The 22,709-nt window shown below is 47.9% G+C and overlaps 1 protein-coding gene across 1 annotated transcript in view; it reads left to right on the top strand.

Annotated features, from left to right (window-relative positions):
• The window catches only part of SPATA7 (spermatogenesis associated 7), a 96,257-nt gene that overhangs the window by 57,329 nt on the left and 16,219 nt on the right, over positions 1–22,709 (top strand). Inside the window, 4 exon segments of the mRNA XM_030558969.1 lie at positions 8,570–9,051; positions 11,486–11,552; positions 20,157–20,224; positions 22,630–22,683. Of these exon segments, the coding sequence (XP_030414829.1) occupies positions 8,570–9,051; positions 11,486–11,552; positions 20,157–20,224; positions 22,630–22,683 (671 nt within the window).

Here is a 22,709-nt window from a genome sequence, read left to right as displayed (position 1 = left end):
ACATAGTTTATACTTTTTGTGCAGATTGTACAGATGAAAAAAATATATTCTTCTTCGAGTGATTGCTCACATCCATTCCAGTTAGGTGTGCGCGCCGCGCGTGCACGTTCGTCGGAAACTTTTTTACCCTAGCAACTCCAGTGGGCCGGCAGGTCGCCCCCTAGAGTGGCGCCGCCATGGCGCTCTATATATACCCCTGCCGGCCCGCCCGCTCCTCAGTTCCTTCTTACCGCCGTGTCGGTCGTTGGAACTGTGGAGCGCGGCTTAGCTGTCCTCCACGTCCCTAGCTCTCCTAGTATCTCTATCGCTTGTCTATCGTTATCTCTAGTTCCATATAGTTGTTAATTAGTTTGTTAAGTAGATAGTTTAGTTAAATAGTTGTTAAGTAGTTCTTTGCCGGGGTCTTAGCCCTTCCCGGCACCCGGCGCCAGGCTCATGCCTGTTTCGCCGGGCTTCAAACAGTGTGCGGCCTGCAAGAAGCCCATGCCTACCAGCGATCCCCACGAAGCGTGCCTGAAGTGCCTCGGGGAATCGCACAGATCTGACAAGTGCCGCATCTGTAAGGCTTTTAAGCCGAGGACAAAAAAGGAGAGGGATCAGAGGCTACGAACTCTTCGCAGGCCGTGGTATCGGCACCGGCACCGGATCGCTCCGGCACCGAGAAGACTCCCCGGCACCGACCTTCTCCGGCACCGGAATCAGAGCCAAGGCTGTCGAAGTCTGATACTCCGGCCAGGCAGACCCGGCTTGAGCGCCCGGCCTCGACATCGGCCGCGGCGCCGCCGGCACCGTCAGCACCGTTGACTCCGGGCCCGGCGGGTCCGTTGAGTCCGTTGCCGCCGAGCTCCCCCATGAGATCTGGGGTTGAGATAGTGGTCCCGTCCACACCGGAGACCTTCGCCTCGGCTCGGGACCTTATTGCCCTGACTGAGCCCACTCGGCTGCCACCCCCGGTACCTCCGGTGCGGGTTGTGTCCAGAGGCAAGCCCATGCTGTCGGCGCCGCCCAGAGACAGTCGTTCGCCATCCAGGTCCCGACGTCTTGGGCACTCCAGATCCCGACGTCGCTCGCAGTCCCGGCACCGCTCCCCTCAGCGGTACTGGTCGCACTCGCGGCAACGGTCGGCATCGAGACGGTCGCGGTCAGGCTCCAGTCGGCGACACCGGCACCGCGACTCCAGGAGCAGGTCCCGACGCTACTCGCCGCACCGGTCGACCTCCCGGCACCGAGCTGGTGGCAGGTCCCGGTCTCGGTCGACCTCCCGGCGCCGAGCTGGTGGTAGGTCCCGATCGACCTCCCGGCACCGAGCTGGTGGCAGGTCCCGGTCGACCTCCCGGCACCGAGCTGGTGGCAGGTCCCGGTACCGAAGCGGCACCCGGTACCGATCAGGATCCCGGCACCGTGATAGATCCCGGTCCCGATCCCGGTCCCGGCACCGATATGACTCCCGGCACCGGTCCCCGGCACCGAGACGATCCTCCGTGCCGGCCCGCGCAGACCCTTACCATCCGGGGTCGGCCCCACCATGGCCCTCGAGACAGCCGTCCGTATCTTCCCAGACGGACAGCGGGTATGCGCTGGGCACCGACCGGCAGGCAGCGCTGTTCGGTGATCCGCCGCTGCAAGACCAAGGCCCACAACAGTGGGGATTCTGGACACCCTGGGCATACCATCAGGCCCAGGGCCCCCAGCAGCTCCCTGCTAGACCGGCGACTGCGGAGCGTAGGGCCCCTGAAGCCTCCTTGTCTCGCCCCCCTCCCTCCCCGGAAGGGGACGAAGGGCCCAAACAGCAGGACTCCGCTGTGGCTCCGGAGGCAGAGGCGAGGGCTGAGGAAGACCCTCAGTTGGACACTATCGTGCCTGGGGTCTCATCATCCTCCTCCCCGGATGAGGCGGTGGCGGGTACCTCCTCCAACAGTCCCCCCCCGCTGGATCTCAGGGCGCACCAGGACCTCCTCAGGCGATTGGCTCAAAACCTGAGTCTGCAGGCAGAGGAGGTCTCGGAGATAGAGGACCCAATTGTCACCATCCTCTCTTCTGATGCTCCCACCAGGGTCGCCCTGCCCTTCATACGGACCATCCAGGCCAATGCCAATACTATCTGGCAGTCCCCGGCCTCCATCCCTCCGACAGCGAAAGGAGTCGAGAGAAAGTACATGGCCCCTTCTAGGGGCTATGAATATCTACATGTTCACCCGACTCCCGGTTCACTGGTAGTGCAATCGGTGAACGATAGGGAGCGTCACGGCCAGGAGGCTCCGGCCCCCAAGTCCAGAGAGGCCAGGCGGATGGACCTCCTTGGCCGTAAGGTGTATTCGGCTGGGGCGCTGCAGCTCAGGGTCTCTAACCAGCAGGCCCTGCTGAGCAGATACGCCTTTAACTCCTGGGTGGCAGTGGACAAATTTAAGGAGCTGCTGCCACAGGATGCTCGCCAAGAGTTTACGGCCATCTTGGACGAAGGCAAGAAGGTCGCACGCACGGCCTTACAAGCCTCCTTGGACGCTGCGGACTCGGCTGCCCGTACCCCTCGCGTCAGGAGTTACGATGCGTCGCATCTCCTGGCTGCAGGTTTCCGGCCTTCCGCCGGAGCTCCAGCACACTATACAGGACCTTCCTTTCGAAGGCCAGGGCCTGTTTTCCCGATAAGACAGACCCCAGACTCAAGAGTCTAAAAGACAACAGGGTCATCATGCGGTCCCTCGGGATGCATACCCCCGTGACGCAGCGTAGACCCTTTAGGTCGCAACAACAGCAACAACGTAGGCCGTTTTCCCAGTTCCGCCAGCGGCAGGACCTTTACAGGCGCCGCGGCAGGAACGGCAGGCGCAGGCAGTCTGGGAACCAAGGGGGGCAGAACCAAGGCTCCTCAAAACCCCCGCCTGGTCCTAAGCCTTCATTTTGAAGGTGCGCCCGAGGGCGCGGTAACAGTTTCCCCTATGGATCCTTTCCCCCGTTTTCAAACCGCCTTTCGTTTTTCCTCCCGGCGTGGTCCCAAATAACATCGGACCGCTGGGTCTTAAGTATGGTGCAGATGGGATACCGCCTGCAGTTTGTTTCGTTTCCTCCTTCCCGCCCTCCTTCCTCGTCCCTCTTCAGGGACCCCTCTCACGAGCAATTCCTTCGGCAGGAGGTGCAGACGCTCCTCAGCAAAGGAGCCATAGAGGCGGTTCCGGAAAACGAGAAAGGCAAAGGGTTTTATTCCCGCTACTTTCTGATCCCCAAGGCCAAGGGGGGCCTCAGGCCTATCCTCGACCTGCGAGAACTCAACAAATACCTCGTGAAGTTGAAGTTCCGCATGGTATCCCTGGGGACCATTATTCCATCCCTGGATCCGGGAGACTGGTACGCCGCCCTCGACATGCAGGACGCGTATTTCCACATTGCCATTTGGCCGCGCCACAGACGCTTTCTCCGCTTCGTTGTGGGGGCTCTTCATTATCAGTTTGCAGTCCTCCCATTCGGCCTGTCCACGGCCCCGAGGGTGTTTACAAAATGCATGGCAGTTGTCGTGGCGCATCTTCGGCGCAACCGTGTCCACGTGTTCCCTTATCTGGACGACTGGTTGATTCGGGGCACGTCGGAACAGCAGGTCAACAGCCATGTCCGCATGATCACCGCCATGTTTGCAAGTCTGGGCCTCTTGATAAACACAGACAAGTCCACTCTGAGGCCCACGCAGAAGGTGGAATTTATCGGGGCCGTCTTGGACGCCACTGTGGGCAGGGCCTCGCTGCCTCTGCAACGGTTCCAGACCATGGCGGCGATCGTTCTACGTTTGCGGTCAGTCCCATTGACGTCAGTGAGGACATGTCTAACCCTGTTAGGCCACATGGCGGCGTGCACTTTTGTGACCGGCTATGCTCGGCTCCACATGAGGCCTCTCCAGCTGTGGCTTATCGGTCGTTACAGGCCGCAAAGGCAACCTTTAGACATGTTACTCACAATCCCCCAGAAGGTCTTAGATTCTCTCGGCTGGTGGTTAGACCAGTCCGTATTATGTGCGGGTCTTCCCTTTCACCCCTCTCAGCCATCGGTATCCCTGACAACGGATGCCTCAGATCTAGGCTGGGGGGCCCACCTAGGGACCCTGCGGACACAGGGCCTGTGGTCCCAGGAGGAGGTGGGGCTCCACATCAACATACGGGAGTTGAGAGCGGTCCGCCTTGCTTGTCAAGCGTTTTGTCATCAGCTTCAGGGTCGTTGTGTCGCCGTGTTTACGGACAACACGACGACCATGTACTATATCAACAAGCAGGGCGGCACCAGGTCCTCCTCCTTGTGCCACGAGGCGATACGTCTCTGGGACTTTTGCATAGCCCACTCCATTCACCTCAGGGCTTCCTTCCTCCCTGGAGTACGGAACACTCTGGCAGATCGATTGAGCAGATCCTTCCTGTCACACGAGTGGTCCCTTCGCCCGGACGTCGCTCTCTCCATTTTCCGGAGGTGGGGTTATCCCCGGGTGGACCTCTTCGCGTCCAAGGGGAACAGGAAGTGCCAAGCGTTCTGCTCCTTTCAGGGCAGGGAGCCGGGGTCGATAGCGGATGCCTTCCTCATCCAGTGGTCGACCCACCTGTACTATGCATTTCCCCCATTCCCTCTGGTCCACAAGGTCCTCCTGAAGGTGCGCAGGGACAGGGCTCTCGTGATCATGGTGGCCCCGGCGTGGCCCAGGCAGCACTGGTACACCATGCTGCTGGACTTGGCCATAGCCGACCCAGTTCCCCTGCCCCTTCATCCGGACCTGATTACCCAGGACCACGGGACCCTCTGTCACCCAGACCTGCAGTCGCTGCACCTAGCGGCGTGGCTCCTGCGTGGCTGACTGGTTCAGAGCTGCGCTGCTCTACGCCTGTGAGAGAGGTGCTCTTGAGCAGCAGGAAACCGTCCACAAGAGCCACATATCAGCGAAATGGGAAGCGCTTCTCCTGTTGGTGCGTAGAGAGAAATCTCCGCCCTATGGAGGTTTCGGTTTCCGAAATCTTAGACTACGTTTTGTCCCTCAAAGGGCAAGGTCTGGCCTTATCGTCGTTGCGAGTCCACCTAGCAGCTATCTCCACCTTTCACCCGGGTGTGGACGGTCGCTCCGTTTTTTCTCACCCGACGGTGTCGAGATTCCTTAAAGGGCTGGAACGTTTATTCCCTAACGTCCGTCCCCCTACTCCAACCTGGGATCTTAACCTGGTGTTGTCCCGGCTCATGGGACCCCCCTTTGAGCCGTTAGCTACTTGCTCCCTGCTCTACCTCTCTTGGAAAACTGCCTTTCTAGTGGCTATCACCTCAGCTAGACGGGTGTCGGAGCTCCGAGCTCTGGTGGTAGACCCCCCATATACGGTCTTCCACAAGGATAAGGTGCAGCTGAGGCCACACCCTGCTTTTCTGCCCAAGGTGGTCTCAGCCTTTCATATCAACCAAGAGATTTTCCTTCCGGTTTTTTTTCCCAAAACCTCACTCCTCAGGCAGGGAGCAGCAGCTCCACTCGCTGGATGTCCGTAGGGCTCTCGCGTTCTACATAGAGAGGACTAAGCCCTTCCGAAAATCCCCCCAACTTTTCGTGGCGGTAGCAGACCGTATGAAAGGTCTTCCTATCTCCTCCCAGAGGATATCCTCTTGGGTTACGTCCTGTATCAGGACTTGTTATGACTTGGCCCATGTCCCTACGGGCCGTGTGACTGCGCATTCTACCAGGGCGCAGGCGTCGTCGCTGGCTTTCCTAGCCCGTGTGCCCATCCAGGAAATCTGTCGGGCAGCGACCTGGTCATCGGTCCACACCTTTGCTTCCCACTATGCCCTGGTCCAGCAGTCGAGAGAGGATGCGGCCTTCGGATCTGCAGTGCTCCATGCCGCGACTTCTCACTCCGACCCCACCGCCTAGGTATGGCTTGGGAGTCACCTAACTGGAATGGATGTGAGCAATCACTCGAAGAAGAAAACACGGTTACTCACCTTTGTAACTGTTGTTCTTCGAGATGTGTTGCTCACATCCATTCCGCACCCGCCCTCCTTCCCCACTGTCGGAGTAGCCGGCAAGAAGGAACTGAGGAGCGGGCGGGCCGGCAGGGATATATATAGAGCGCCATGGCGGCGCCACTCTAGGGGGCGACCTGCCGGCCCACTGGAGTTGCTAGGGTAAAAAAGTTTCCGACGAACGTGCACGCGCGGCGCGCACACCTAACTGGAATGGATGTGAGCAACACATCTCGAAGAACAACAGTTACAAAGGTGAGTAACCGTGTTTTTTAAGTTTTTGGCAAATGGTGGTTGTCTGTGAGTTTCTGAGTCAGTTTCCTAGCTGCAGCTTGGCCTTGGAGTTAATAAAGTGTTACAAATAACTCTTGCCAGTTAGCAGAGTCACTAGAAGTTTTGCTATCCTTCAAGTCCAACTGTGACACTACACATTTCCAGGGATGTGTTAAAGGCTTGTGCAATAACTGTCTTGTTAGGATGCTTCCTGAACATTTGGACCTATATCAAAATGGGCTTGACTAGTGCTGATACATTACACAGCCATTCTAATGTGCCTTTCCTCATTTAGTGCCTCTGAATCCTTTCCACACTGTCAGATGTTGCTTAGGGTTGGGGAAGGCCAATGGAGAACAGGACAGGACCATGACTGGTTCTTCCAAAGCCTACAGCAGAGTCTATCAGAAAATGGCTCCTCTCACCCAAGCAACCACCTAAGGCAGCCCAGGAGAGGGGATAAAGTGGAGAAGCTGAGAACCAACAACCAATTATGGCTCCTTAATTCTGTGGCCAAGCCCAAGTTAGAGCAGCTCCCAAATGGCTCTAAGTTGCACCACCTGGTAATGGTCACCTTCGGGATAATACACCATCTGAGGATAGCAGGAATGCAATATGCTCCCACCAGCAAGGAACAGTGGGGAGGGAGGTATAGAAGCAGGCTATGCCAGCAACACACCTTCTAGAGGATACCCTCTGGTGTGGGAATACCACCATGCAGGGGAATTGTCTGTGGTTTCTACTCATCTGTATCTGTGCAGCACAGAGGGAGCTAAATAGGTCAGAGAACCTGCACCAAAGCATTGATTGTGGTCCTCTGACCTTTTTGAAATATGGTTGGCCCTCAGGCTGAAAAGGTTGGACATCTCTAGTCTAGTCTCTAGTCTAGAGGTGAGCAAACTACAGCCTGCAGGACCATCCTGCCCAGCCCCTGAGCTCTTGGCCGGGGAGGCTAGCCCCCAGCCCCTCCTTTACTGTCCCCTCTCCTCCGCAGCCTCAACTTGCCGCATCACTAGCATTCTGGCCCACTGCTCCTGACGGGCAGTGCGGCGGTGTGGCTGGCTCCAACTGGGCAGCGGGGCTGTGAGCTCCTGCTGCTCTGAGCGGCATGATAAGGGGGTAGGGGGGTGGATAAAGGGCAGGGAGTTCCAGGGAACAGGGGGTGGTTGGATGGGGTGGAGGTTTAGGGGGGCAGTCGGGACAGGGAACAGGAGGCATTAGATAGGGGGTGGAATCTCCAGGGGGTGGTTGGGGTGGGGGTCCTGGGAGAGGGTGGTCAGGGGACAAGGAGCGGGGGGGTTGGATGGGGTGGGGGTTCAGAGGGGGGCAGTTAGGGGGCAGGAAGTGGGTGGAGGCCGATAGGGGGCGGGGGCCAGGCTGTTTGGGGAAGCACAGCCTTCCATACCCGGCCCTCCATACAATTTCATAAGGCCGATGTGGCCCTCGGGCCGAAAAGTTTGCCCACCTCTGCTCAAGTCTATACAAAGGCTATATATAATACAGCATCTCAGCGTTTGTAGGGATGTTCTGATGTAAGACATCGCATTTAATTTTTAGTGTCCAACCTACAACCTTTGAGCTTTAAAATCCTTCATTGTTTGGAGGTGACTAAAAATACCACCATTGGTGCTTCTTGCTAACACATTTGACTTTATTGAAATGCAAAACCATAGCCTGAGCTGCAGAGACAGATGTTCTTTCTTACTGGCAGCCCTGCAAACTTCAGCCTGGGATCTGAGAGTTACGCGAGGGGTTTCTTTCTTACACATCATCCTCGGCAATGAAGGTGTTCTTCAAATCAATCCAGGCCTTCAGTTACACCTGTACAACCTCATTGTCTTCAGTGGCTTTTTGCACTGGTGTAAATTATTGAAATTTTGTACACAATTCTGTTGATTATGCACAAGAAAGAGTAGAATGCAACTCACTATTCCCTACCTGTCTGTGTTGGTTCTGCAGTGCTAATAGTAGTAAAGATTAGTATGCTTTTGTCTCTAAAGCCCACAGGGAGCCCATCTATTGAATAAGTATGTGCATTTTTTATCTTGACAGTTTTTACTTTTCAGAGTAAAAATGTACAGACATTTTACTGTATTAATAATTGTAATTTTTTACATTTTGTTCAGTTTCATAATTTATAATTATTTCATATTTAATTATTTCTTTTATTTTGGGTCAAACTAATTGTTAACACTGATTTTCTGAGATAAATATTTGCTCTTTGACACTCTTTATGTGCCTCATACTTTAGATGTGCTCCATGTAATCTCTTGAAAAGAAACCAGTTAAGCAATCATTTCATGGAACATTATCATTTGTGTTTTTCTAGAGTTCATTTGAAGCAGAAGCCAATGACCAGCTATCTCCTCATGCACAAAATGCACAGAAGCATTTGTCTAGATCATTACTGTCTTCAGACAGGCAAGGCCTGGATCTTCCCAACCCTGCAAAATGTGTTAGAAAAGATACTCGGAAAATATCTAATGCCTCGATCTCTAATTCAAGTGTCAGTGTTTCAAGTCCACAAAGAAAATACTCTGGAGTTTCATACAGTCCTTCTGCTGAAAGTGTTATGAACATCAGTCCTTCTTACAAGCATCAGGATACTGAATCCAAAGTGTACAGCGGGGATCTCCTAGATAGGCACTCTGACCACTTTACTGACAGCCATCAACCGTTCACTCCACGCACCTTAAAATCACATGCTAAATCCTTCCTGTCACAGTATAGGTATTACACACCTGCTAAAAGAAAAAGGAAGGACCCCCCCAAGCAGCAGGTGGAAGCAGAAACACAAACTGACTTGAGCAGGTACAGAGACTAAAATTTTAAAATAGTGTTAGTTAAGCGTTAATTATGTCAGGATCTTCATAAAGCTACATACTGTATTGAAGTCTTCTCCCATCTATACAGGTGCAAATCCAGCATAATTTAATTGAAATCACTACAGTTCTTCCAGACTTATCACTAATGTAAATTATCACCGAATTTGGTCTCTTGTGTTAAAAATCCTCCAAAGACCTGCTGCAGTCTGTAGCATAGACTGTGGACATGATTCTCTACTCCCTTTTACCCTGTGTCACTGTTTACACCTATGCATTCTGGATTTCAAATGCTACCAGATCCAAATGGCAGTATTCTACATGCACTTTGCACTGGTGTCAATGGCAACACAAGGTACAAGGAAGTGGGGACTCATTCATCATGTATCTGTTCTCCTCCCTGCTCTCTATTTTTTACACTGGCTTTCTTTCTGTCTTTTCTCACAGATTTACACATGAACCTTCCCTTCTGCAGCTCCTGCAGTCTATATAGAGAGTACTTTGGTGTCTCCCTAATTGACTCTCCATCCCTTTTTGAAATCTCACTCAGAATGCCTTTTTCCCCTTGAACAAATCGCTTAATGCTTGCTTTTTTTTCCTTTCTAAGATATGTGATTCTATTTTTAGTTAAAACATTTTAAGATACAGTTTGTTTGAACATTTTAAACAAGATAAAATTGCCTTCTCTTGCACTGTGCTGCAGCTTGGAGCAGTGGACATGGTAATGCAGAAGAAGGCAATTTTATTTTGTATAATATGTTCTTATAGGCAGAATTTTTGTTGTCAAATTTTTCCTTCTAAAAAAGTTTCTTATAATCAGGACCTTAGTCGCCTCAGTGTCTGTATCCCTAATGCTCTTCTCTCTTGTGTGAGCTGTCTATGCTGCCTAGGGTTTTTACCATGTCCATCAGCATAGTCTCTGAGCACCTTTAAATGAGAGAGCTACGGTGCATGTGCATATTTTGAAGAAACAGTGGATAGAGGATAATCACTGTGGGGCCAATATGCAAGATGCTGAATGGCCTCCACTCCCGCTGAAGTCAGTGGAAGCTCAGGGGGCTCAGCACCCCATAGCATCAAGACTGAAATCCATACTATTGGATTTCAAGTGGCAAGTGCAGCACCCCTGAAAGCACTTGTCTAAAGCAGGAGAATTGTTTTCCAAAATCTTGGGAATATTGAGGGAGGAAGAGTTCAACCTCTGTCAACTTCCTTGGTCATTCAAGTAGGGTTCCAGATCTGAAACCAGGGCTTGCCTGGTGGATGTAATGAAATGGTTGAACAAAACATTTGCAAGAAACTCTGTGAGCTTCTCCTTCCTCCCTTACCTCTGTTAACTTCATCACTTCCTTTTGATATAGATTGTGACTAAAGTAATATGATCTAATGGCAAATATACTTCACCGCAGATAAAATGCCAAAACACCTTTAGACATTAAAATTCGGGAAAGGTAGTCCCTTTTTATAGACAGGTAGATAGATCACTTAGATGAGATTTCCACTGATACCTAGAGGAGAATAGGCGTTTTAATGTATATTTAAAATAAATACCTATGCCTCTTTTCCATCTGCAGCAAAAAGGCATATAAAAGAAATATTAAGTTTGGCTGTTTTAAATAGTTCTGTTAAGACATTTGTCATCAAATATCTTTTTTCTAATACACGAACCACTGCTGATTGAGTCTGATCATTTAAACAAAGATCAAGATTCCCAATATCATTTGATTTATGCTTCTTACCTCGTCTTTCATAAACCTTTTTGAGAATGTCAGTTACTTTCTGTGTTATAATTCTTTTTCCCTTAGCAGTTGAAGTTTATGTGATATATATAAGTTAATTTCGTGCTCATGAAGGATGATATATTTGCCAAACTGGACACTCAAGCCCTCATTTTATTAAAAACTGCAGGCAGTAGTAATGCAAGCGTCTCCTGTACTCTACCCTGTACTTGGAGGTGATTGTTTTTTGCTTATTTTATTCCATATATTTTGGAATTCAGAAGACTGCAGTGGTGGTAATTTACCATGTTTCATATTTGTAGGTTACATAATGGCCCCATTGCAGTTTATATTAATTTTTTGCACAGTCTCCACTCCCAATCCCAGACAATTATTCTGAATATTTTGCTATGCAGTCAGCAGATCAATTTGGATGATCTGGATATGGCTTTATTATCTTAAATATTGCCATCCTTGAAAATTGACTCTTAGTTTCATTATGAGAGTAGAAGCTATAGCAAAGATTTTCAAAGATGTCTAAAGGATCTGAATGCCCAATAACCTTTAACATTGATAGGAATCAAGTGTCTAGATTCTGTAGGTGGCTTTGAAAATCTCTGCCAATGTATATAGAAAACAGCTGTTTCGACTACAAGGCATGTATACTCTGAGAGATCTGTCTAATGTTCTTTTTAAACTTTGTAGTTTTCAATCTGAGGCCAGAGAACCTGAGAGAAAAGATACTGCCATACAGCAGAAGATCATAACACAGGTAATTACAAACAATATCTCTGTCAGTCACTGATGTGTTTTGACTACATGTCCACCATGCAGAGAACCCATATTTTATCTTTGCCACTTCAGTGTAAAGCTGAATTAAAATTTCATATTCTGGATGGGTGGCAGATTAATTTGGTGTGTGTCAAGCTACTTGTTTCAAAGGAATAAGCTGGAATGGTAAGAAATAATATGGAAAAATGGAAATAGATTCTGAAAAACTAGGGTTTTTTAAAACCTATGTGTAGTATGTGACATTTACAGGTAAGCACACATGTAAATATACACATATGAAATTGAGATACGGATAAGACTGCAGACAGTTGGCCCAGTATTATTAAACATGATGAAGTTAGTGCAGTATTGTAGGTAGGCAGATAGATAGCTCAGAGGTCCACAACATGGTGTATGGAATTTTTGTACATATGGAATGCAGTCCTAGAACTTTTGGAGAGGGATTTGAAAACCAGAGCCAGATCTTTAGTGACTTTTATTTTAAATACTATAGCTCAAAAATGGCATTGTTTCTAAGCTGGAATGTAGCAGCCCATTAGACAATAGTGTGGATTTTGGGCTTTTGAGGAATCTTTGCTGGAAAAGAATAAAAAATCAATTATTTTCTTGAAAAAAATGACTTAAGAATCATGTACAGGAGAATTTATTTGGAGATGGATTCTGTAAGGATTTTTAGTACTTGCGCTTGAATGTATGTTTGAGAGCTGGACAGACACACAAACCTGAATATTAAGAAGGAGCCTTTATATGCTATTAGGTTAGGGAAGTAAAAAGAACCTGTAAGAAACCATTCAGTTCCTGAATATGTAGTAAAGAAGCTTCTGGTACTCCGAAAATAAAAATAATTCCTGTTGTAGTCCAAAATAGACTCTTGAGAGCCATCTCTTTAGTATGATACCAGTTGTTTGAATCAGATATATCTGTACCCCATCTTCTTCTTCGAGTTCTTGCTCATGTCGATTCCATTCTAGGTGTGTGCGTGCTCACATGCTCATTCCTCTGAGATTTTTGCCTGTAGCCTCTCACATCAGCCCACCAGATGATTTTAAGGAGCACCAATCTCTGTTCCAAAGGGTGGCCACAAACTTAGGCCTAGAGGTGGAGGAGATGGTGGCGCAATTGGACACCTTGTTTAATGTGCTCTCCACATCAACCCCTGCACATGTCACGCTTCCAGTGCACGATGGGGTCCTAAAGATTGCCAAAGCCCTCTAGCAAACACTGCTCATGAGCAACTCCTTGGTCGACAACCACCTGCAGTTGGGGGCAATGGAAGAGGTCCCTCAGGAAATGAGGGGAAAAGTGTTTTACTTCTGCTATTTTTTAATCCTGAAAGCAAAAGGGGGCCTAAGATGCATTCTGGATCTGCAGCGACTAAACAAATATCTCAAAAAGTTGAAGTTCTGCATGGTCTCCCTAGCCTCCATCATTCCCTCCCTGGATCTGGGAGACTGGTACGTCACTCTTGACTTGAAAGATGTTTATTTTCATATTTCCATCTTCCAATAACATAGATGGTTCCTCTGTTTTATGACGGGTCAGATTCACTCCCAATTTATGGTGCTGCTGTTTGGCCCCTCGTCAGCCACACGAGTATTCTTAAAATGCATGGCCCCAGTAGCCGCTTACCTGAGACATCAAGGGGTCCAGATCTATCCTTATCTTGATGATTGGCTTATCAAGGGCAGATTGCGGGATCAAGTGCAGAGGAGTCTCGATCTGGTGCATTCTACCTATCACGACCTGGGCCTATTAGTAAATGAAAATAAATTGATCCTCATACCAGTGCAACTGATAGAGTTCATAGGGGCAGTCCTTGACTCGACACAGGCCAGAGTATTCCTTCTGAAGGCCCGTTTCTAAGCTATGTCAGACTTGAATTCCCATATAAGGGTCCACCCGCTCATCACCGCCCAAACCTGCCTGAGGTTGTTGTGCCACATGGCAGCGTGTAATTACATGGTCCGTCATGCCTGGCTCCATCTCCTGCACTGCAAGCATGGCTGGTGTCAATCTACACCCCCAAAGGGCGTGATCTAGACCAGGTAGTCAGGATGCCAGACCACATCCGGTTGTCACTGGAATAGTGGTTGGACCCCAGATCGGTGTTGGATGGGGTTCCCTTCATGGCCCTGTCCCAGGCACTGACCCTGGTTTCCGATGCCCTGAACCTGGGCTGGAAAGCCCAGTTGGGCGAGCTCAGCACGCAAGGCCTCTGGTTGTGGGACAATTGCTCCCTCCACATAAATGTCAGGGAGCTCAGAGTGGTTCATTTGGCCTGCCAGATTTTCTTGTCCCACTTGAAGGGCAGAGTGGTACAAGTCCTGACAGACAAAACCACCGCAAAATTTTATATCAACAGACATGGTGGAACCAGGTTGACAGCCCTTTGCTAGGAAGCCCTCTGGCTCTGGGACTTCCGTGTGCAGAATACCATTCATTTTGTGGCCGTGCACCTCCTGGGGACCTGGAATGTATTAGCAGATCGCCTCAGCAGAACCTCTGTGTTTCACCATGAGTGGTCACTCCATGCGGAGGTGGTCAGCATGATCTTCCAAAGGAGGGAAACTGCCCAAGTGGACTTGTTTGCTTCTCAGAGCAGGAAATGCCATGTGCTCTGCTTGATTTGAGGGATCGACAGAGGCTCCTTGTCACATGCCTTTTTACTCCCGTGGTCAGGGGCCCTGATGTACTCCTCCTCACCAGTGCCATTAATCCACAGAGTCCTCATGATGATCAAACAGGACAGGGCGAAGGTAATGCTAATAACCACGGCTTGGCATCACCAGCACTTGTTCAGCATGCTGCTGGACCTCTCGGTGGTGGCCCCACTGCAGCTGCCTCTCTGGCTGGATCTGCTGTCCCAGAACCATGGCAATCTTCTGCATCTGAACTTGGCAGCTCTGCAACTGACTGCTTGGCCGCTGTGTGGTTAAATGTGGAAGAGCAGGAGTGCTCAGGCTGTGTCCAGCAGGTACTGTTGGGCAGTAAGAAGCCCTCTACCAGAGCAAACTACCTGGCCAAATGGAAACAGTTCACATGCTGGGCCTTGGACCAGAATATTAGGCCTGGGCAGGCCTCGATGCAGTCAATCCTGAACTATCTCCTACATCTTAAGCTCCTGGGCTTGTCCCTTTCATCAGTTAAGGTCCACTTGGCTGCTATATCAGCCTTTCACCCTCCAGTCCAGGGCAGCTCGGTCTTCATTCATGAAATGATGGTCTGGGGTGACTCTACTCCCATATCTGAGACCCAGTCCCTCTTTGTGACCTGAATCTAGTGCTGATACAGTTCGGGGGGGCCCCATGTGAGCCATTGGCTTCCTGTTCCCTTCTTCTGCTCCCCTGGAAGGTGTCATTCCTGCTGGCAATAACATCTGCTCATAGGGTCTCTGAGATTAGGGCACTCTCCTCAGAGCCGCCCTATGTGTTTTTCAAGGACAAAGTCCAGCTGCAGCTACACCCAGCTTTCCTACTCAAGGTTGTTTCAGTTTCAGTTTCATGTGAGCCAGGACATATTCCTGCCAGTCTTCTTCCCAAAGCCTCATAGGTATGAGGAGATGCGTAGATTGCACTCTCTGGATGTCAGAAGAGTGCTAGCCTTTTACATCAAAAGGACCAAGCAAGTAAGTCGATGCAGCTGTTCGTTGCAGTGGCGGACAGGATGAAACATCATCTGATGTCCACCCAGAGGATCTCATCATGGATCACTGCCTGCATTCAGTTTTGCTATGAACAGGTGAAAGTGCCTCTTCCAGCAATTGTAACCGCCCATTTGACTAGGACACAAGCCTCATCGGTGGTCTTCCTGCCCGAAGTGCCTGTTCAGGATATCTGCAGGACCACTACCTGGTCATCTATGCACATGTTTATGTCTCTCTATGTGCTTATCCAGCAAGCCCGAGATAATGCTGGCTTTGGCAGAGCAGCGCTGCAAGCCACACAACTGTGAACTCCGATCCCACCTCCAGAGATACTGTTTGTGAATCACCTAAAATGGAATCAACATGAGTAATCACTCAAAAAAGAAAAAATGATTACCTACCTTTTGTAACTTGTTCTTCGAGATGAGTTGCTCATGTCCATTGCAAGCCCTGCCCCCGCCTGCCCCTCTGTCAGAGTTTCTGGCAAGAAGGAACTGAGAGGGCATAGGGCTGGCGGCGCCTGATATACTGATGCATGAGCGCAGCATTCCAGAGGGTGCCACAGCCAACCCTATGGATACCACTAAGGCAAAAATCTCTGATAACCATGCAGGTGAGCACAAACAAACCTAGAATGGAATGGACATGAGCAACACATCTCTAAGAACAACAGTTATGAAAGGTAGGTAACCGTTTTTTATTAAAGACTTAAATAAGTATTTATATAAGAAACTATTATAGCTGCTTAACCTCCAAATGTGTATTAGGGCTTCAGAATCAATAATCATGTTTCAAATGCCCTGTAAATATGTATTTTACAGAATCTTCATTTCATAAAAAGTATAAAGTATGCAATAGCTGCTAGATTCTCATATTGCAAATGCCTAGGAGCTGTTTTATCAGGGTATAATTTGGGAATTTCCTTGTGTCCTTGCATAGTTACCTTCAGTGTGTGATTGTGTGTGTGAGAGTGAGAGAGAGAGAGCATGTGTCTGTGTTTGGGCCACAAACATACACGTATGGTATCTCCGTTTTGAGCTTAATTCTTGATTTGCCTCAACACCTTCACACAACAGGATGATTTGAGATAGAAGTCTCAGCCTTTTGTGTATTGGTGTCATCAGTCAGTTTGTCTTTACGCTACACCAAGGGTTCTCAAACTGTGGGTCTGGACCCCAAAGTTGGTCACGACCCTGTTTAAATGGGATCGCCAGGTCACAAGGACTTCAGCCCAGAGTGGTGGGGCTCAGGCTTCAGCTTCAGCCCCGGGTGGCAGGGCTCAGTTTACAGGCCCCCTCCTGCCTGGGGCTGGGTTTCGGCTTTGGCCCCTTCTCCCCCCGCCCAGGGCAGCAGGGCTGGGACAGGCTCAGGATTCAGACCCCCATTCTGGGGTCATGTAGTAATTTTTGTTGTCAGAAGGGGGTTGCGATGCAATGAAGTTTGAGAACCGCTGCACTACGCTATTAAATATAGTCTTGACAGTTATAGGAGATTTTATAATGATTGTGGTTAGCTGGTGCTTAGTTTTGTCTTTTATACCAACAGATCTCTTTGTTAGGCTCTGCTGCCCTTGCTCATGTTGAATAGTACCTTACTCTACAAGTAGTTTCATAGATTCCAGTAGGACTTTGAGGATCAGGGTGCTGCTCAGCATAAGCAAGGGAGGCAGATTCTGTCCCTCAGTTCATATTTTTCAGATATAATATATAGCTTGTGACAATAATTGCAATAGCACAGAAATGTCTTTTATTGGAGAATTTTCAGTAATTTTTGAATGCACACTATTGATTTGTGGTGATAAGTGACTTCAGCTCTGAAGATATTTTGTCTTAACATTTTCCCTTTCTGGTCATTTTTGTGTTGAAGAGTATGACCTGGAACTGAGATTTTTCAAATATCTACCAAATTTTGGACCTCATCCTATAGCCTGTACATAGACACATATTCCTTAAACAAATAATCCTATCCACGTTAATAGAACTATTCACATGAGTAGGGACTTCTGACTAAGGGTATGTCTACACTACGGAATTATTCTGATTTTACAGAAATCAGTATTTGGAAACCAATTGTATAAAGTCGAGTGCACGCGGCCACACTAAGCACATTAATTCGGCAGTGTGCGTCCATGTACCAAGGCTGGAGTCCATTTCCGGAGCGTTGCACTGTGGGTAGCTATTCCGTAGCTATCCCAGAGTTCCCGCAGTCTCCCCCTCCCACTGGAATTCTGGGTTGAGATCACAGTGCATGATGGTGCAAAAACAGTATAGCGGGTGATTCTGGGTAAATGTCATCAGTCAATCCTCCCTCCGTGAAAGCAACGGCAGACAATCATTTCACACCCTTTTTCCTGGATTGCCCTGGCAGACACCATAGCATGGCAACAGTGGAGCCCGTTTAGCCTTTTTTCACTGTCACCGTATGTCTACTGGATGCTGCTGACAGATGCGGTACTGTAGTGCTACACAGCAGCATTCACTTGCCTTTGCAAGTTAGCAGAGACGGTTACCAGTCCTATTGTACCATCTGTTGCTTTGGAAATGGGCCATGACGGTTACCAGTCCTATTGTACCATCTGCTGCTGTCATGGGTGCTGCTGGCTGGCGTCGGTGAGGTCGGCCGGGGGAGCATGGGCAAAAATGGGAATGACTTCCCAGGTCATTCCCTTTTTTACGTTTTGTCTCAAGATAGAGTAAGTCCTGCCTAGAATATCGGGCAAGCCTACTGAAGAACCAGACAGGACAGCCGTTCTGGGTCAGAGCCCCAGACATCCCGCAGAAATGATGAGCTGCCTGCCATTCTAGGGGGTGCCCCTGCAACAACCCCACCCATTGATTCCCTCCTCCCACACCCCTCCTGGGCTACTGTGGCAGTTATCCCCCCATTTGTGTGATGAAGTAATATAGAATGCATGAATAAGAAACACTGACTTTAGTGAGATAAAACCGGGGGGGGAGGCAGTCTCCAACTGCCATATTCCAGTCAGGACTGAATCTCCAGGAGACAAAGCTTAAAGAAGGAAATGACCGGGAGTCATTCCCATTTTTGCCCAGGCGCCCCCAACCGACCTTACCGAGGCCAGCCAGGAGCACTCACAGGATGATGAGGATGGTTATCAAGCCTATTGCATTGTCTGCCATCAGGAAGAGGAGGGGAGGGGATGCTGCTGTTCAGCGCTGCAGCACCGCGTCTGCCAGCAGCATTCAGTAGACATACGGTGACACTGAAAAAAGGCGAGAACTGATTTTTTTTCCCTTTTCTTTCATGGGAGAGGAAGTGGGGAGATTGACAACATATACCCTGTACCACCCGCGACAATGTTTTTGACCCTTCAGGCACTGGGAGCTCAGCCAAGATGCAAATTGTTTTTGGAGACTGAGGGGACTGTGGAATAGTTCGAGCCCTGAGTCCCCCCTCTCTCCCTCTATGAGCGTCCATTTGATTCTTTGGCTTTCCGTTACGCTTGTCATGCAGCACTGTGTTGAGTCCCTGCTGTGGCCTCTGTCTATCATAGCCTTGGAGATTTTTTCAAATGTTTTGGCTTTTCGTCTATTGGAACGGAGTTCTGATAGAACAGATTCATCTCACCATATAGAGATCAGATTCAGTATCTCCCGTACAGTCCATGCTGGAGCTCTTTTTTGATTCTGGGACTGCATGGTCACCCATGCTGATCGGCGCTTCACGCTGGGCAAACAGGAAATGAAATTCAAAAGTTCGCGGGGCTTTTCCTGTCTACCTGGCTGGTGCATCTGAGTTCAGATTGCTGTCCAGAGCGGTCACAATGGTGCACTGTGGGATAGCACCCGGAGGCCAATACCTTCGAATAGCGGCCACACTAACCCTAATCCGAAATGGCAATACCGATTTCAGCGCTATTCCCCTCATCGGGGAGGATTACAGATACCGGTATTAAGAGCCCTTTATATCAATATAAAGGGCTTCATTGTGTGGACGGGTGCAGGGTTAATGCAGTTTAATGCTGCTAAATTCGATATAAACTCATAGTGTAGACCAGGCCTAAGGGTCCAGGATTGGACCTTTAACATCTCAGATTATGAATTAAAGCAAATAGTTCTGTTTCTGTTTGCAGGATATCTGTTGCTTTATACCTTCCCTGAAATGACAGAGTGGCTGCATCTGAACTGGGAAAAAATTGGTTCAGACAAAGCTTTATAATTAGGTAGCTCCCCTCCCAGTCCAGCTGAGTACTATGTAGTCATATGGCAACATCTGTCACATCAGCCTTTTTCTTGCTGATGAAAGAGTGACAGTCAGTAATGGAAGCAATTATGACCTTTTCTGAGTGTTGTCGTTTAAAATGCAGGCAGTAGACAACTTACCATCTCTATGTTTGTGTGAGTGCCTGAAGTGAGGGGGAATGGTCTGGTGGTTAGTGCAACGGAATAGGACTCAGTATGGCTATATTTTACTCCCACTCTACCACTGACACATTTTGTGTGGTTAGATAAGTCATTTTGGCCTGATTTTCAGAGGAAGTGAGTACCCACAGCTCTCTTGGCTTCAGCTGGAGATTTAGGTGTTTAGTCTATGCCTATGTTCAGATTAGGCCCATAAACCTCCAGGTGCCTTAATGTACTGGTTATTATTGACCTCAGAAAAGTTTTATTATATTTGTAAGTACTCTTCTGAGATCCTTGAATAAAAGATGTTGTATGCTTATACTATTATAGCAAAGGATTATTGAGAACGTAGTTTTAAAACTAAAGTTAATAGATTAGCTGAATCACATGCAGATGATAATATTTAAAAAAATTTCCCCCCTGGTCTTCTAAGCTGGAATTTCCTAATGACTATATGCTTGGCACAAACCTCCTGTCCCCCCCACACTCCTGACGCCTCAATGACTAACCATGTTCTGATCCTTGTTTTGCTATGTAGTGTTGCACAATAATAAAGATGTTATCTCTGTGTTTGTAGGCTGAAGTCACGTCTGTTCCCGATGAGTCTGAGGGAAGGATGGATGCTTTTCAGTACTCCTTGCCAAGGTGCTGATTTGCAGAAGGAACTATTTCAAACATTCTTATTGCTTGCCTACCAGTAGTTATTAGGCCATATGGCATCATTACCATTTCTGTCTGTGAGCCCTGTTTTATAGCAAGGAGTTTTTGGAGATTAATGCCTTTGTGCTAGATCAGGAAGCAATATTCACATTTTCCTATGATAAAATTCCAACATGAAGCCAGTAAAGTGAGCATATATGTGAAATAAGTGAAGAAATCTTGATTATACTCTTATATGTAGATCACTGTGTTCTTGCATCCTGTGCTTATTTGAGCAAGAGTTTCTATAGCCAGGAATGAGGTATGACAGAGTCAAACACAACTAGTAAGTCCTTAGACACACTAGAACTAAGATCAGAACTTACAACGCTATTTCTTTTGTTAGGTTGGTGGTGATGGTGTTATTGATGCATTGCCATAGTCATGCATGAATAAGTACCTTTCAAGAGAAAAAAGATCCCAATATCTGATCATCTAAATTACCCATGAAGCAAGGCCATATACTGAATAGGTTATTAAGTTAGACTGATGGTGGTACCCGGCTTTCACCTTTTTGTTCATGGCTACCTTTTCCTTCCTCCCTTTTACAATCCCATCCCTCCCACCTGTGATGCTTACGTGGTGATGCTAACTATGCCCAGATAGCAGACTGCCTCCTATGAGACTTTAATGCTTTATGGTCCTGTTTACCACAGCATACCCCATCTTCTACCCTAAACAGCCACACTGCCAGCTGAGCCCATCGCTAATTATCCCTGATAATCCACCTGTTGTCTGCCATAGAGGGCTAAAAATAATACTAAGTCTCATCTGAAGACAAAGCACAAGTGTGTTTGTATTCAGGTCACGCTATGTTGCTATAGCAGATATAGTCTCAATGGGTTAAAACATCAGGATAAAATAGATTTGGTATGTGATGTTTTCTGTAACACAAGAGCCAGTGATAGGCAAACTATAAATCAGTGAGTCAATCAAAGCTCCCACTTCTGAAGTATTTTCCACTGGACATCTAGGAAATATTGTAAATCTTACAATGCTAAATGACCTTTCCGGTTCTTGTCTCAGTTTCTACCTGAAAAACGAACAGAAATTGATCTAGTTTTTCAAGTTCAGAAAGAGGGCATTAAGATGGAACTGATCTTTTGAGCCACCTCAATTATCATTATGTATACACCACCTGTATACAGGTACATTAGGAACCTCATAGATCAGATAGATAAGCTCTGTGCTCCCAAATGTTTGCAGTCTAGAATTTATACATAATAGAAGTTATGAGGACATGCAAACAAGAGGGCACTGAGTAGGGTTAGGTAGAGTCGCATAACTAAGATCATGCAGAGAGATTTCGTTCATTTGTGTACACTAAGTTCTTGATGAACTTTGAGCCTATAATTTAAAATGATAGATAGTTCACTTCTTGGTAGAAGTGTGTGTTTCTCTGGAAAAGATTTAAAAGAGGCAAGAGTGGTGGATTGGTGGGCAGTTTCTGGACAGTGTTCCAAGGCATATGTGGCTAGGGCTGGGTGTGAATTTTTTTTTTTTTTAGCACATAGTTTTGTTTGACTGAAAATGCATTTATCAGTGAATAAACTATTGCAAATTGGTTTAGAAATTAGCTATATTGTTAAAGTTTTTTTAAGAATAGAAACACACCTGAGAACTTAATGAAAACAAAACCATGGAAGAATGTTGTTTTGGATCAGATTAAATGTTTAGTTTGACCCGAAACAAAAGTTTGTTTGGGTTTTTCTGTATCTATCAAACCAAAAAATCCAATTATTTGCTCAGCTCTATATATAGTGGCATGGCAGAAGTCATGGAGCGTTTGTATGACAAGAAATAAAGAATAGTCTCCTTTCTGTGCCAAGATAATATGTGAGTGCAATGAGATTACGTACATGAGTAAGAGTTACATGCACCATATTAAATGTTTCTACTAAAGCACTAAATGGATTATGGGATGCTGTACTGCCATGATGGAGAACCCAGCCTCAGGTGTAACATGGGGACTTCCTTTTCAGTATGAGGGATACCTTCCATCTTTGGGGTAAGGGTTCTGACTGCCCCAATATTAGAGTTTGAAGGAGTAATAATACTCCTGAAGGAAACTCTCATCTGCCTTGAAGTTAAGAAGTGGAGTTTGCCACTGGAGCAGGGGATTGTTTTCTATAGAGATGAAATGGATAAAGGATGTTAGTGAATTCCCATAACTCTCACTGGTACAGCTAACCTAGTTATTACCACAGGGGTTTGGTGTTCTTTGGCAGACACTTTTGGGTGAGGGCATCTCATGATTGTGGGTTGCTCCAGAAAGAGTGAAATGCAGGGAATTGGAGGTTTCGAGGAAATTGCCTAATGCTTTATTTTTTAATATCTATTTTTCTGATTAGCATGACATCCATGTATTCTATGGAATCCTCACCAATGAGAAAAATCCAGGCTGAGTAAGTATATTTTTTCCTCTCTCTTT

This window comes from Gopherus evgoodei, chromosome 4, assembly GCF_007399415.2.
Source record: "Gopherus evgoodei ecotype Sinaloan lineage chromosome 4, rGopEvg1_v1.p, whole genome shotgun sequence".
Taxonomy (NCBI): domain Eukaryota; kingdom Metazoa; phylum Chordata; order Testudines; family Testudinidae; genus Gopherus; species Gopherus evgoodei.
Note: the sequence above shows the minus strand (reverse complement) of the source record. Positions and strands in the feature narration are given on the sequence as shown.